The sequence below is a fragment of the Salvelinus fontinalis genome, unplaced genomic scaffold (genome assembly GCF_029448725.1).
Source record: "Salvelinus fontinalis isolate EN_2023a unplaced genomic scaffold, ASM2944872v1 scaffold_1791, whole genome shotgun sequence".
In the NCBI taxonomy this organism is placed as follows: Eukaryota; Metazoa; Chordata; class Actinopteri; order Salmoniformes; family Salmonidae; genus Salvelinus; species Salvelinus fontinalis.
In genome coordinates this window covers 8069-25023 of record NW_026602000.1, presented here as the reverse complement: position 1 = coordinate 25023, position 16955 = coordinate 8069, and the positions used below count along the sequence as shown (strand labels likewise).

The 16955-nt window shown below is 40.7% G+C and overlaps 1 protein-coding gene across 2 annotated transcripts; it reads left to right on the top strand.

Annotated features, from left to right (window-relative positions):
* The first annotated feature begins 3686 nt into the window (after nt 1–3686).
* Nucleotides 3687–15971, top strand: LOC129850016 (zinc finger protein 501-like). Of its 2 annotated transcripts, XR_008758709.1 has the most exons (3): nt 3687–4274; nt 11910–14194; nt 15609–15971. XR_008758709.1 is itself a non-coding variant. In XM_055916650.1 (2 exons), exons 1-2 carry the CDS (start codon nt 3929–3931, stop codon nt 13031–13033), a joined length of 1470 nt encoding a protein of 489 aa, XP_055772625.1. In that variant the 5' UTR covers nt 3687–3928; the 3' UTR covers nt 13034–14677. The 2 variants fall into 2 exon arrangements, 1 of the variants encoding a protein (XP_055772625.1); XM_055916650.1 differs by lacking the exon at nt 15609–15971 and having other exon boundaries at nt 11910–14677.
* Nucleotides 15972–16955: the final 984 nt, after the last annotated feature.

Below are 16955 nucleotides of genomic sequence, written 5' to 3'. Positions count from 1 at the left end.
TCACAAAACAATCATTCAAAGCAGTGTGCTGATGCCTGTATCACTTTATCAGCATCACGTGATCAATGACGTCTGAAGATTAATTCGTAGTATTTCGTAGAAGAACCACCTGATTAGTTTGGTAACTTGCTGCTACGTGTTATGGTGTGGGATGTCATCTATAATAATGACATAAAGGCTATGCTGCTACGGTGTGTGACTTCATCTATAAAATGTGGCTGTTCTAAATTCTGTTTCGCTCAAAGCCTTGAGTAATGAACCTATTTTGACACAATTGGTTAGAAAGCATCAATGATTCAGGAAGTTTTTTTTCCCCATCACTACTTTTCAGCATGTTCTCTGTGAAGTAGACTATGGGAGTTCTGCAACTTTTACAACCTTGGCTAACTGCTAGCGCGCTAGCTGATTGACACCTGTAATCTTTATATTTTTGGGATTTTCCCTGCCATCATTCTGTTTGTCTCTTTTGATCTGCAGTTATGTTTTAGTTGGGTTTTGTTAGTTGGGTTCTAACTGGTCTCAAATAGTTGGGCTCCAGCTCGCTGACCATAGCTAGTTGACTAAATAGCTAATGTTAGCTGGCTGGCTAAGATAAATAGTTGGTTAGATGGCGTTATGTATTTCCAAAACGTTGGTTTACTTTAATCACTCAAGTCACGAGTGCAAACGATTGGTTTAATTTGAAATTCTACATTTTAAGTTATTTCTGTTGTAGTTTACATCATAGGGAATAGGCTGGTCCTCCATATTACACACACCTGACTTTGGCATTCTTCTAAATTCTGATTGGTTTTATGTAATAAGGTATAACTTTGCATTGGGACTTAAAACATATATTTCATTTGATATTTTATCAACATACACATACAAATTACAACACCATACAAACATTAACTACATCACACCTGCCCAGACTCACTGGAACACACCTCCATCTCCATTAACTACATCACACCTGCCCAGACCCACTAGAACACAGCCCTATCTCCATTAACTACATCACACCTGCCCAGACCCACTAGAACACAGCCCTATCTCCATTAACTACATCACACCTGCCCAGACCCACTAGAACACACCTCCATCTCCATTAACTACATCACACCTCCATCTCCATTAACTGCATCACACCTGTTCAGACCCACTAGAACACACCTCCATCTCCATTAACTACATCACACCTGTCCAGACCCACTAGAACACACCTCCATCTCCATTAACTACATCACACCTGCCCAGACCCACTAGAACACACCTCCATCTCCATTAACTACATCACACCTGCCCAGACCCACTAGAACACACCTCCATCTCCATTAACTACATCACACCTGTCCAGACCCACTGGAACACAGCCAGAGCATTCATCAGCACCATTTTATTTCTCTCCGTCACTTTCAACTTTTAGATAATAAAGCATTTGACCTTTCTACTGAATTAACAACAGAGGATTGGTTGATTTCCAGGTTTAATTAAGTATTATATTTAAGATGATTTATGAGAAAAGTATCGTCCAACTCTGGGGTATCTCACTGCACCCTCAAAAGCCATGTTTTGAAATATACAGACAGACGGATTAAAAGTAATTTTACATTGTATAACTGTACTTCTGACAGCCAACTTTCTAACTCCGCCCATAACTTTATGACATCATAACATTCCCAGAAGGATTACTGAGTCATTGTTAGTTTTACACTGAAGACATGACTCTGCCGTTGTGCTGTACAATTTGTGGATTTTGTCTCTTGTATAATAAGGGACTATCATTTGTCCCAACATCACAGGCCACAGACTTTGATGCAGTTAAAGACTTCCAAAAGTGTTTCCGCAGTTTAAGATCAACTGAGTTTTTTTAATGGTGTTTCTCCCTGTGCACCTGTCAATGTAAATCCTTTGAACGAGACAAGTTACCAGACAGGACATATTGCTAATGTTCTTCCCATTGATAACCTGAATGACAATTAACTTGTGGGCGGTTGTGGGGATGACGTCCTATTCGAAGACGTCGTCCATCGGGATTCCCCAAAAAAGAAGACGCTCTGGATTGATCACTGGAGTCAGATGTGAAGGAGGAGGTTGATCATCAGGAGTCAGATGTGAAGGAGGAGGTTGATCATCAGGAGTCAGATGTGAAGGAGGAGGTTGATCATCAGGAGTCAGATGTGAAGGAGGAGGTTGATCATCAGGAGTCAGATGTGAAGGAGGAGGTTGATCATCAGGAGTCAGATGTGAAGGAGGAGGTTGATCATCAGGAGTCAGATGTGAAGGAGGAGGTTGATCATCAGGAGTCAGATGTGAAGGAGGAGGTTGATCATCAGGAGTCAGATGTGAAAGAGGTTGATCATCAGGAGTCAGATGTGAAGGAGGAGGTTGATCATCAGGAGTCAGATGTGAAGGAGGAGGTTGATCATCAGGAGTCAGATGTGAAGGAGGAGGTTGATCATCAGGAGTCAGATGTGAAGGAGGAGGTTGATCATCAGGAGTCAGATGTGAAGGAGGAGGTTGATCATCAGGAGTCAGATGTGAAGGAGGAGGTTGATCATCAGTGAACCTCTAGGATTGTGGCTGGGCTGGCGTTTACACTTCCAGCTTGGTCCTATATTTTGATACAGTGAATGTTGATATTGTGAACCTATGTTATATATTTGTACCTCCTGTTTCATGAAGTGATGTCACTAACTACTGGCCCTATATATACAGTGCAGTCAGATATTATTCAGACCCCTTCACCTTTTCCACATTTTGTTACGGTACAGCCTTATCCTAAAATGGATTAAATCATTTTTTCCCTTCATCAATCTACACAATACCCCATAATGACATCACAATACCCCATAATGACAAAGCAAAAAGAGTTAAATAAATGAAAAAAATTGATTTTCTTTCAAAAACAAGTGACCTCAAACTTTTGAATGGTAGTGTACATCTACATTATGTATTGTTACACCATGTAGGAGCAGTATGGACCTAGTCTGTTCATTATATACATCTACATGATATATTGTTACACCATGTAGGAGCAGTATGGACCTAGTCTGTTCATTATATACATCTACATGATATATTGTTACACTATGTTGGAGCAGTATAGACCTAGTCTGTTCATTATATACATCTATATGATGTATTGTTACACCATGTTGGAGCAGTATAGACCTAGTCTGTTCATTATATACATCTATATGATTTATTGTTACACCATGTTGGAGCAGTATAGACCTAGTCTGTTCATTATATACATCTACATGATGTATTGTTACACCATGTAGGAGCAGTATAGACCTAGTCTGTTCATTATATACATCTACATGATGTATTGTTACACCATGTAGGAGCAGTATGGACCTAGTCAGTTCATTATATACATCTACATGATGTATTGTTACACCATGTAGGAGCAGTATAGACCTACAGTAGCTAGCTACTTATTTAGATTTAGTTTGACTTAATGAAACTGCCTTAAATGTGCTGCAATAAACATTTTTTATTCGCACTAATCGATTAACACATTCCTGTCTTTGTATCTCTCAATATAATAGTATTATTTAATTAAATCCATTTAAAATAATCTTTGTCTGAAAATAAAATATGATCCTCAACTGCGTTTCCTCTCCAGTCAGCAGACGGCGATGTCCGTCTTTCAGGCGATGCTGCTGCCGTGACGTATAATCTAGTGGACGGTTCTTCCTAAACAGCTCGTCAACCACCTCGGTAGCTTGCTAGCCAACATAGCCGAAAGATTCAAGCTATTTATACGCTTTCGGTGTATATTAGCTACTGTGTGTTAGACACACTTAGGTCGTATCTACTTGTTAACCTATTTAATTTAATATTACGTTATTTTGTATTAGTCAACTATAGTAGCTGGCTGGTTAAATTAGCACTAGCCTAGTCGCTAATGATAGCTAGCTAGCTAACATCCCCGACCATGAGTTCAATAAACTACTCCACTCTCGTTAAAGAAGAGGAGGTCTGCTGGACGGAGAAAGAAGCTCTTGGGCTGAACATTGTCGTGAAAGAGGAGAAGGAAGAAGAGGATGTTACAGTAAAACAAAAAGTAGAGGGTGAGGCTGTTACCCTGAAAGAAGACGAGAAAGACGTTTCAGTGAAAGAAGAGGAAGACGCGTTCAGAGTGAAAGAAGAGAAAGACGTTTCAGTAAAAGAAGAGGATGAAGAGAAAGAGGAGGATGCAGTTTTTGTAGTGAAGAAGGAAGGAGAGATTACTGTCACATTGAAAGATGAAGAGGTGGAGATAGGAGATCTGAGTAACACCAGTAAGTACCGCCTTAAATGTGTTTTTAACTTTGGATATTCGGAGTTGGCTCGTCAATACCTCTTCAACGGAGGGCCCAGGATGATGACTGATATGTCTAGAATCAGATGACTAGAGAGCAAGCTACCCCTTATTTTCTCCGTTCCGTTTCCAAAAAGTGACTTAACATATAGATTTGAGAAGGGTCTATCTGCTGACCGCAGACTGGGGGGCACTGCATGTAGTGATTTTCATGTAGTGATGTTTTACTACACACCGTGCCCCCCAATAGTGCCATGTGAGAGTTGGGTTGGCTACACCAAAGATAATGGATATACTGACAAGACGTCTCTCCGCCCTAACAAGGGGAGTTGTTGTCCACAAAGCTTCACTGCGGGTTGTCTAGCTCCCGCCTATCCTTTCTTTGGATTGGTGGATTCATCTTATTATTGTAATCTATTGTTTATATTCTATGAGGGTTGTTGACTGCAACCGCCTGTATTCAATGGAGAGAGATGCTAAGCTACTAGCATGAATGTGCACCGCCTGTATTCAATGGAGAGAGATGCTAAGCTACTAGCATGAATATGCACCGCCTGTATTCAATGGAGAGAGATGCTAAGCTACTAGCATGAATATGCACCGCCTGTATTCAATGGAGAGAGATGCTAAGCTACTAGCATGAATATGCACCGCCTGTATTCAATGGAGAGAGATGCTAAGCTACTAGCATGAATATGCACCGCCTATATTCAATGGAGAGGGATGCTAAGCTACTAGCATGAATATGCACCGCCTGTATTCAATGGAGAGAGATGCTAAGCTACTAGCATGAATATGCACCGCCTGTATTCAATGGAGAGAGATGCTAAGCTATTAGCATGAATATGCACCGCCTGTATTCAATGGAGAGAGATGCTAAGCTACTAGCATGAATATGCATAGCGATCTGGAGACAACTCCTATAGTGTTTTTTATCAGTTGTCGGTATGTCACGTGTCCACATAACAACTTAAGCATTATGAAACATCTGTTTGATCAAGTAAACCTAACTAAGCCTTTCATTTTGTTGTTGACCAAATTCGACACTTTCCACATTGGGTTGATAATTGTTTCCACTTGGATACAACCTACTGTAACATACTGGCATGACCTAGAGAGATACAACCTACAGTAGCCTACTGGCATGACCTAGAGAGATACAACCTACTGTAGCCTACTGGCATGACCTAGAGAGATACAACCTACTGTAACCTACTGGCATGACCTAGAGAGATACAACCTACTGTAGCCTACTGGCATGACCTAGAGAGTTACAACCTACTGTAACCTACTGGCATGACCTAGAGAGATACAACCTACTGTAACCTACTGGCATGACCTAGAGAGATACAACCTACTGTAACCTACTGGCATGACCTAGAGAGATACAACCTACTGTAACCTACTGGCATGACCTAGAGAGATACAACCTACTGTAGCCTACTGGCATGACCTAGAGAGATACAACCTACTGTAGCCTACTGGCATGACCTAGAGAGATACAACCTACTGTAACCTACTGGCATGACCTCGAGAGATACAACCTACTGTAACCTACTGGCATGACCTAGAAAGTTACAACCTACTGTAGCCTACTGGCATGACCTAGAGAGTTACAACCTACTGTAACCTACTGGCATGACCTAGAGAGTTACAACCTACTGTAACCTACTGGCATGACCTAGAGAGATACAACATACTGTAGCCTACTGGCATGACCTAGAGAGATACAACCTACTGGCATGACCTAGAGAGTTACAACCTACTGTAGCCTACTGGCATGACCTAGAGATGTACAACCTACTGTAGCCTACTGGCATGACCTAGAGAGATACAACCTACTGTAGCCTACTGGCATGACCTAGAGAGATACAACCTACTGTAGCCTACTGGCATGACCTAGAGAGATACAACCTACTGTAGTCTACTGGCATGACCTAGAGAGATACAACCTACTGTAACCTACTGGCATGACCTAGAGAGTTACTACCTACTGTAACCTACTGGCATGACCTAGAGAGATACAACCTACTGTAGCCTACTGGCATGACCTAGAGAGATACAACCTACTGTAGCCTACTGGCATGACCTAGAGAGATACAACCTACTGTAGCCTACTGGCATGACCTAGAGAGATACAACCTACTGTAACCTACTTGCATGACCTAGAGAGATACAACCTACTGTATCCTACTGGCTTGACCAAGAGAGCTGAAGTTGTAAAAATCCTGGATTTTAAATGAATATTTTCCATAATAATGATAATTTCTATCTTCCTATCCATATGTGGGTTCCCTCTCTTTTGTCTTCCCCTCTACACCAATAACAGACAACTACTGTGGGACTCCCAATCACGGCCGGATGTGATACAGCCTGGATTCGAACCAGGGACTGTAGTGACACCTCTTGCACTGAGATGCAGTGATTTAGACCGCTGCATCCGTGTGTGTGTTAACTATTAGAGTGCTGTACTAGAATGCTTAAAAGGCCTCTAAAATTTTAAATACTGGTTATCTGTATCGTTTTTGGGGCAAGGAAAATATTAGATATTGTTATTAGCCAAAAATGTAATATCGGTGCATCCCTTTATTCTAAAATCTTTCACAATACCCCATAATGCCATCACAATACCCCATAATGCCATCACAATACCCCATAATGACATCACAATACCCCATAATGACATCACAATACCCCATAATGACATCACAATACCCCATAATGCCAAAGCAAAAACAGGTTTAGGTTTTTTGCAAATGTATTGAAACTATTCCCCAGGATAACTAGTCTCAGAGTAATGTAAGATCCCAGGATAACTAGTCTCAGAGTAATGTAAGATCCCAGGATAACTAGTCTCAGAGTAATGTAAGATGCTTGGAAAAAGAAGCTGAAAAGAATAACAGAACGGCACCATTAGAACTAAAATGTGTCGCCTGGATGTCAGAACCCCAACCCTCCAAACTGTAAATAAATAATAAAATGTGTCTCCTGGATGTCAGACCCCCAACCCTCCAAACTGTAAATAAATAATAAAATGTGTCTCCTGGATGTCAGACCCCCAACCCTCCAAACTGTAAATAAATAAATAAAATGTGTCTCCTTGATGTCAGACCCCCAACCCTCCAAACTGTAAATAAATAATAAAATGTGTCTCCTGGATGTCAGACCCCCAACCCTCCAAACTAAATAAATAAATAAAATGTGTCTCCTTGGCAACATTAGAACCTCAGCACGTTTACTGTATATGTCGAGACAAAGGAATGATGTAAACAAATAATCCAAAATATTTTTGTCAATGAGACAGTATATAAACAAAGGAATGACCAAACCCCCTTTGGTGACTGAATGCTTGTAAGGAAAACTAGATGATCAAAACATTAGATCACATCAAATAAGCCTGAGTGGTTTCACCTCCTCCCAGACTATACTGGATACTACAGTTATAACTACATAGTTATACAGGATACTACAGTTATAGAGGATACTACAGTTATAACTATACATAGTTATACAGGATACTACAGTTATACAGGATACTACAGTTATACAGGATACTACAGTTATAACTATACATAGTTATACAGGATACTACAGTTATACAGGATACTACAGTTATACAGGATACTACAGTTATAACTATACATAGTTATTCCAAAGGTGGGCTACTTACTATCCACTGTTTGCAAGCCACCGTTGCTGATCTATTTTATTTATTTATTTCACCTTTATTTAACCAGGTAGGCAAGTTGAGAACAAGTTCTCATTTACAACTGCGACCTGGCCAAGATAAAGCAAAGCAGTTCGACACATACAACAACACAGAGTTACACATGGAGTAAAACAAACATACAGTCAATAATACAGTAGAAAAATAAGTCTATATACGATGTGAGCAAATGAGGTAAGATAAGGGAGGTGAAGGCAAAAAAAGGCCATGGTGGCGAAGTAAATACAATATACCAAGTCAAACACTGGAATGGTAGATTTGCAGTGGAATAATGTGCAAAGTAGAAATAGAAATAATGGGGTGCAAAGGAGCAAAATAAATAAATACAGTAGGGGAAGAGGTAGTTGTTTGGGCTACATTATAGATGGGCTATGTACAGGTGCAGTAATCTGTGAGCTGCTCTGACAGCTGGTGTTTAAAGCTAGTGAGGGAGATGTGTTTCCAGTTTCAGAGATTTTTTTAGTTCGTTCCAGTCATTGGCAGCAGAGAACTGGAAGGAGAGGCGGCCAAAGGAGGAATTGGTTTTGGGGGTGACCAGAGAGATATACCTGCTGGTGGTATCCAATCCACCTACCAATGCCATTCAACTCTCCTTCCGTGGCCTCCAACTGCTCTTAAACGCAAGTAAAACTAAATGCATGCTATTCAACCGATCACTGCCTGCACCTGCTCGCCCGTCCAGCATCACTACTCTGTACGGCTCTGACTTAGAATACGTGGACAACTACAAATACCTAGGTGTCTGGTTAGACTGTAAATTCTCCTTCCAGACTCACATTAAGCATCTCCCATCCAAAACTAAATCTAGAATCGGCTTCCTATTTCGCAACAAAGCATCCTTCACTTTTGCTGCCAAACATACCCTCGTAAAACTGACCATCCTACCGATCCTCGACTTCGATGATGTCACCTATAAAATAGCCACCAACACTCTACTCAGTAAACTGGATGCAGTCTATCACAGTGCCATCCGTTTTGTCACCAAAGCCCCATATACCACTGCTCTCGTCGGCTGGCCCTCGCTACATATTCGTCGCCAAACCAACTGGCTCCAGGTCATCTATAAGTCTTTGCTAGGCTGCCTTAACTCAGATCACTGGTCACCATAGCCACACACACCCATAGGACGCGCTCCAGGAAGTATATCTCACTGGTCATCCCCAAAGCCAACACCTCTTTCCTTCCAGTTCTCTGCTGCCAGTGACTGGATCGAATTGCAAAAATCGCTGAAGTTGGAGACTCATATCTCCCTCACTAACTTTAAGCATCAGCTATCTGAGCAGCTTACCGATCGCTGCAGCTGTACATAGCCCATCTGTAAATAGCCCATCCAACTGCATACCTCATCCCCGTGTTTTTATTTACTTTTTTTGCTCTTTTGCACACCAGTAATTCTACTTGCACATCATCATCTGCACATCTATCACTCCAGTGTTAATATGCTAAATTGTAATTACTTTGCTACTACGGCCTATTTATTGCCTTATTGCCTTTACTGCCTCTGTACTCCATTTGCACACACTGTATTGTTCATGACGTCCTCCAGTGATTTTTAACTTAACATATATATATACATATATATATATATACATACATATATACATATATATATAGATTTTTCTATTGTGTTATTGACTGTACTTTTGTTTATCCCACGTGTAACTCTGTGTTGTTTTTGTTGCACTGCTTTGCTTTATCTTGACCAGGTCGCAGTTGTAAATGAGAACTTGTTCTCAACTGGCCTACCTGGTTAAATAAAGGTGAAAAACGAAAAAGAAAAAATGTAGGAATTGTTCATGACGTCCTCCAGTGATTTTTAACTTTTTCTGTTGAAAAGTGACATATAAACACAGTAAAGTATAAACACACTAAAGGGAAACAAATAAATTGTTTTGAGCAAAATAGTGTTTTTTTAGACAACTGCAAACCAGAAGGAGTGAGTGATGTCATAGTAAGGCCTTCAAGGAGTTGGCTTGATGGGAAGTCGTGATGTCATCCAATAGGAGACTGATCTTCATGTGAATATTCATTATTCTTTTTTAAATCCTTCCTGTTCTGTCAAGTTGGTTGTTGATCATTACTAGAAAGCCATTTTCAAGTCTTTCCATAGATTTTAAAGACGATTTAAGTCCAAACTGTAACTAGGCCACTCAGGAACATTCAATGTCATCTTGTTAAGCTCCTCCAGTGTAGATTTGGCCTTGTGGTTTAGGTTATTGTCCTGTTAATACAGTTCTTTGTATTCAGATCTCTGAAATGCACTCTACCTACGTTACATTCAGTGGCTCCTTATGTTACGCTGGGAAAACAGTTTTCATGGGCACAGAAATCCTAAATAATTTCAGAGTTTGCTAAATCCATTGGTTCTAACCGAAAGTCCCCTTAACTTTATTGACAACACCCAAATGGATAACGCCATTAATGTCATTAACACGTTTCTTCAATAATTACACATCATTCTTAATACTGTGGCAATTTAGTTAGTCACATGTTCAACTATCATCAGCTAATCCAGGAAATCATTTTCTGAAAGACAGTCACATGACAAACATCACGACATGCAACAACAACCAAAGTGCTTCTTCATTCATTACTCTGGTAAAGACAGTTATGCCGTGCTCCACGTTGGATCCAACATCCCTAACAAATTGGTGTTTATAATGTTATTGTCTGCTTGATTTACTGTAGGGTCTCGTTAGTCTGTTTGTACACAGAGATACTTAGCTCATAATGTGTAGAGAACTGTTCCTTGATGGATAGACTATTGTACAACACACAGAGCTATTTTCCTTTATTTGTTGTTAGGTGAAATTATGGATCCTACAGTAGGTCTATGTTGTTGTTAGGTGAAGTTATGGGTCCTACAGTAGGTCTATGTTGTTGTTAGGTGAAGTTATGGGTCCTACAGTAGGTCTGTGTTGTTGTTAGGTGAAGTTATGGGTCCTACAGTAGGTCTATGTTGTTGTTAGGTGAAGTTATGGGTCCTACAGTAGGTCTATGTTGTTGTTAGGTGAAGTTATGGGTCCTACAGTAGGTCTATGTTGTTGTTAGGTGAAGTTATGGGTCCTACAGTAGGTCTGTGTTGTTGTTAGGTGAAGTTATGGGTCCTACAGTAGGTCTATGTTGTTGTTAGGTGAAGTTATGGCTGATGTTAAAGCTAGCCAAAGAGCATTTTCCTGGTTAAGTGTTTTTTAAGTATATAGCAGTTGATTTTCGACAATAACACAAACATTTTAAGCAGGTGATTCAAGCGAGCCTTACAATTTATAATCCAAAAGTAATGTGAAATGCACTCATAATCAACCTGTAAATGGAGGCTGTTTTTGCTGTCAGCCTATGAGAACTCCCCTGAGTTTTCCCCCACGGTGGTGAATTAGTGAATAGACACAGAACTTAATGTGAGTTTCCTTGAGTAGCACTCCTGATCTTGCCCTGTAATGTTCAGAATACATTGTGAAAATCTTCGATCCCCATTTTTGCTCCAGGCAGATATACTACATCCATAACTAGCGGTTTCCTCATTAGCATGGAGGAGTTTCTGCAACCAAATTGTGTGTGCTATGCCCTCGTGCCGCAATTTTATCAAACACAGAAAGGGGCCTATATTGGAGACCAAAAGTCATCTGGCACACTGCTTAGAGTTTCAACAACTTGAAAAACGTGTTTCTAGCCTGCAATCATCAATGTTACTACTAATGTGAAAACAAGACTAAATATGACTATTGTTGCTGTCTTGACCGGCTTAATTTTCAAATTGAACAGACGTCAATTGTTGTACAACTTCACGGGTACGTTCTGGGCATCACCTTTTACCTAAAATTAACAGTGGATTTCTGCTGTTGTGGGCCTTTAACCATCTTTAATCATCTGACTTTGTCGTTCACACAGGAGAGAGGCGTGACTATCGTGGATCCTCTGGGGAGCCTCAACATGATGCTGACAAGGCAGAGAAGAGTCTCTCCAGATCAGAACTCCTCAAGAAACACCAGCAGAGACCCACAGGAAAGAAATCTCACTGCTGCTCTGACTGTGGGAAAAGATTCAACTACTCATCACACCTTAAAATACATCAAAGAATTCACACTGGAGAGAAACCTTATAGCTGTGATCAATGTGGGAAGAGTTTTACTACATCTAGCGATCTAACTGAACACCAGAGAATTCACACAGGAGAGAAACCTTACGGCTGTGATCAATGTGGGAAGAGATTTATTCTACTACAAACCCTGAAATCACACCAAAGAATACACACTGGAGAGAAACCTTTTGGCTGTTATCAATGTGGGACGAGTTTTTCTCACTTAAGCAGCCTGATAGGACACCAGCGGGGACACACAGGAGAGAAACCTTATAGCTGTGATCAATGTGGGAAGAGTTTTACTATATCTAGCTCTCTGACTATACACCAGAGAACACACACAGGAGAGAAACCTTATAGCTGTGATCAATGTGGGAAGAGATTTATTCTACTACAAACCCTGAAATCACACCAAAGAATACACACTGGAGAGAAACCTTTTGGCTGTTATCAATGTGGGACGAGTTTTTCTCACTTAAGCAGCCTGAAAGGACACCAGCGGGGACACACAGGAGAGAAACCTTATAGCTGTGATCAATGTGGGAAGAGTTTTACTACATCTGGCAATCTAACTATACACCAGAGGATTCACACAGGAGAGAAAGCTTATGGCTGTGATCAATGTGGGAAGAGTTTTACTACATCTAGCAATCTAACTGAACACCAGAGAACACACACAGGAGAGAAACCTTATGGCTGTGATCAATGTGGGAAGAGTTTTACTACATCTAGCAATCTGACTAGACACCAGCAAGTACACACAGGAGTGAAACCTCATAGCTGTGATCAATGTGGGAAGAGTTTTATTAGATCTAGCCAGCTGACAGTACACCAGAGAACACACACAGGAGTGAAACCTAATAGCTGTGATCGATGTGGGAAGAGATACTCTGATAAAATATCTCTGATTAAACATCAGAAAATACATACATGAAGGAGTTGTTTCATGATATCAATGAAATAATGTCACAATGTAGAATGTTTTAACATTGTAGTAGGAGATTTTTAATAAGTTTTGATCTATTTGAATGAATGTCAGAATGTAGAACCATAAACGTTTGTCCCCTGTTCAGTTGATATTATCTATCTATATTATCTATCTATTGGTTTTAGCCTCAGCGGAAAAACCCAGGCCCTGAATTGAAAGAGTACTATTTATTTAACAAAAAGTGACAAAAAAAATTGTGTTACACTTACCACGTTGGTGACCCACTTGAATCAAAATGCAACACTTCAACATGTTTAGGTTTTCAATATTCAATATATCACAAACTGTTTCTGCATATTGGGTATTGATTTGGGCACGTTAAAACTGTGTTTTAACATTGCGCTATTCCCATTTAGCCAAATGTCATTGAAAAGATGTTGAAAATAAGACTTAAGCCCAACGTCAAATATATGTTCGGTTGCAGTTGTAGTTTTTTTCCCCAATGAAAAACAACTTAATTTCAACATACTTGCAGCCTAAACACATGGACGTAGTATAATAAATTGGTCTATAATCAATTGTATTAACAATCTTACATCTTACAATTCGCACGTATAGCTCGTTAGCACGTATAGCACGTATAGCTCGTTAGCACGTATAGCTCGTTAGCACGTATAGCTCGGTAGCACGTATAGCTCGGTAGCACGTATAGCTCGGTAGCACGTATAGCTCGGTAGCACGTATAGCTCGTTAGCACGTATAGCTCGTTAGCACGTATAGCTCGGTAGCACGTATAGCTCGGTAGCACGTCCAGTGCTCCAGTTGTCTTGATAGATGTGGAGAGTCAACACCTTTTGTTGCGCTACCGTTTTGGTTTGCTTCCTGTCTGTAAGTTTGGTGTGGGTTTTTCTTTTGTTTGCCTCTTCTTGGGCAGATTTAGTGGGTGACTTTTATGTCCCAGTTGTTGTTACTTGTCAACTTTCAGTGGACACTGAGAAAACTTTTATTGCATCAAATGGTTGTTTTATGCAACAGAATAGAGGGTTCTTTGAACTATTGTGTCTGTGTGTTCTACTGAGGATGGGCCTCTGGGAGAAAACACTGACAGGAGATTTACAATGTCTTTTGGGTGATAAAAACCTAAAGAGACCACATTCCAGAGCATGAGTTAACTTCTTTGGGCTGCAAGCCTTAAGTCGGGCTCAATATGACAACAGCCCGTCCAAGTGCAGGGCGCGAAATTCAAAAGATATTTTTTAGAAATATTTAACTTTCACACATTAACAAGTCCAATACAGCAAATGAAAGACAAACATCTTGTGAATCCAGCCAATATTTCCGATTCTTTAAGTGTTTTACAGCGAAAACACAATATAGCATTATATTAGCTTACTACAATAGCCAACCACACAGCTACATTGATTCAAGGCAACAGTAGCGATAGCGACAAAACCAGCAAAAGATATTAATTATTTCACTAACATTCATAAACTTCATCAGATGACAGTCCTATAACATATTACACAATACATATATGGTTTGTTCGAAAATGTGCATATTGAGAGCGGAAATCCGTGGTTATACATTGTGAAAACTTAGCATCTTTTTCCCAGAATGTCCGCATATATTTCTGACACTCACCTATTCTGATCAAATACCTATTCATAAACTTTACTAAAAAATACATGTTGTACAGGAAATGATAGATACACTAGTTCTTAATGCAATCGCCGTGTTAGAATTCTAAAAATAACTTCAGTACGACATACAGCTTACGTTATAGCTAGAGAGCGCCCAAAATCTCGGCGGAAAACACAACTACACATTTTCGACAGAAATAGGAAATAACATCATAAATGGGTCCTACCTTTGTTGAGCTTCCATCAGAATCTTGCACAAGGGGTTCTTTGTCCAGAATAATCGTTGTTTGGATTTAGAATGTCCTTTTTCCCTCTCGAATTAGCAAGCAAAACTAGCAAAGTGGCACTAAGCTGTCCATCGTCACCAAACGCAGAGAACAGAACACGCCAAAACTCCCGAAAAAATGTTGATAATCTGATGAAACTATATTGAAAAAAACATACTTTACGATGATATTGTCACATTTATCAAATAAAATCAAAGCCGGAGATAGTAGCCGTCTATAACGAAAGCTTTTCAAAAGCCAATGCTGATGTACTTCCTGCGCCATCCTGAACAGAGGAAATTGGGGTCCTGTCATTCCATGATCTCTCTTTTGACCATAGAAATACCTATACACTCCATTTCTTCTCTCACTGCCTATTGACAACTAGTGGAAGGTGTATGAAGTGCATGTATACTAATAGATTTCAAGCAGATTAATAGGGAGGCCCTGGAACAGAGCCTCGATTTCAGATTTTTCACTTTCTGACAGGAAGTTTGCTGCAAAATGAGTTGTTTTACTCACAGATATAATTCAAACGGATTTAGAAACTTGAGTGTTTTCTATCCAATAGTAATAATAATATGCATATTGTACGAGCAAGAATTGAGTACTAGGCCGTTTGAAATGGGCACCTTTCATCCAAGCTACTCAATACTGCCCCTGCAGCCAGAAGAGGTTAATGTTTCTGTTCTATATGGTACCAGGGAGAGATGACCCCAGGGCCAGACCCTGGTCTCTACACAAAGAGTACTGTTTTTACAGCAGATACTGTCTGCTGAGAATTATAGGTATCTTTCATACAAATATTAATCTTGTGACCCGTTCTATACATCTGTTGTTCGTCATGTAGATTGAAAGGGTGTATCTTGGCTGTAAAATACCTTTGTACTTTTGTCTCGTGGCTCTCAACAAATCATCTGGGGGTGATTTGTCGACCAGCCATTATCGTAGAACACTCAATTGATTCACTTTATATGTGTGCGTTGTCTTGACCTACTCCCTTATTATTAAGTGAATAAAGATTTAGTTTAAGAATAACTCTGACTTGTGTGATAAGTTTGTCTCCTCATTTGATATTAAAGAAATTAACCACATTTGGGGATGTTAATCTTGATGGGGGTGTGAGTCTTCCCTTTGTGACCGCTCCTGATGACCTGGGTAAATCGTGCACGAGCGATCCCTCAAACTTGGGATCTCAGAGACCACACTTTGGGAACGGAGCAGATGGACCCACCTTTGATCTGAGAGGCAGCGAGCCGAGTGGATACCACATCTCGAAAGTAGTTTTTTTTTTAATTAAGAGGAAACTCGCAAAGTGGAGTTAAGCCTCGTAGGCTCTGAGTGTGTATTCCTGTGTGGAGGTGTATACAGGGCCCAGTCAGTAGGCTCTGAGTGTGTATTCCTGTGTGGAGGTGTATACAGGGCCCAGTCAGTAGGCTCTGAGTGTGTATTCCTGTGTGGAGGTGTATACAGGGCCCAGTCAGTAGGCTCTGAGTGTGTATTCCTGTGTGGAGGTGTAAACAGGGCCCAGTCAGGAGGCTCTGAGTGTGTATTCCTGTGTGGAGGTGTAAACAGGACCCAGACAGGAGGCTCTGAGTGTGTATTCCTGTGTGTAAACAGGGCCCAGTCAGGAGGCTCTGAGTGTGTATTCCTGTGTGTAAACAGGGCCCAGTCAGGAGGCTCTGAGTGTGTATTCCTGTGTGTAAACAGGGCCCAGTCAGGAGGCTCTGAGTGTGTATTCCTGTGTGTAAACAGGGCCCAGTCAGGAGGCTCTGAGTATGTATTCCTGTGTGGAGGTGTAAACAGGACCCAGACAGGAGGCTCTGAGTGTGTATTCCTGTGTGTAAACAGGGCCCAGCCAGGAGGCTCTGAGTGTGTATTCCAGTGTGAGGATGGCACCTTGGAGGTGTGAACAGGGCCCAGTGAGGAGGCTCTGAGTGTGTATTCCTGTGTGGAGGTGTAAACAGGGCCCAGGCAGGAGGCTCTTGAGTGTTCCAGTGTGAGGGGGGTCACCTTGGAGGT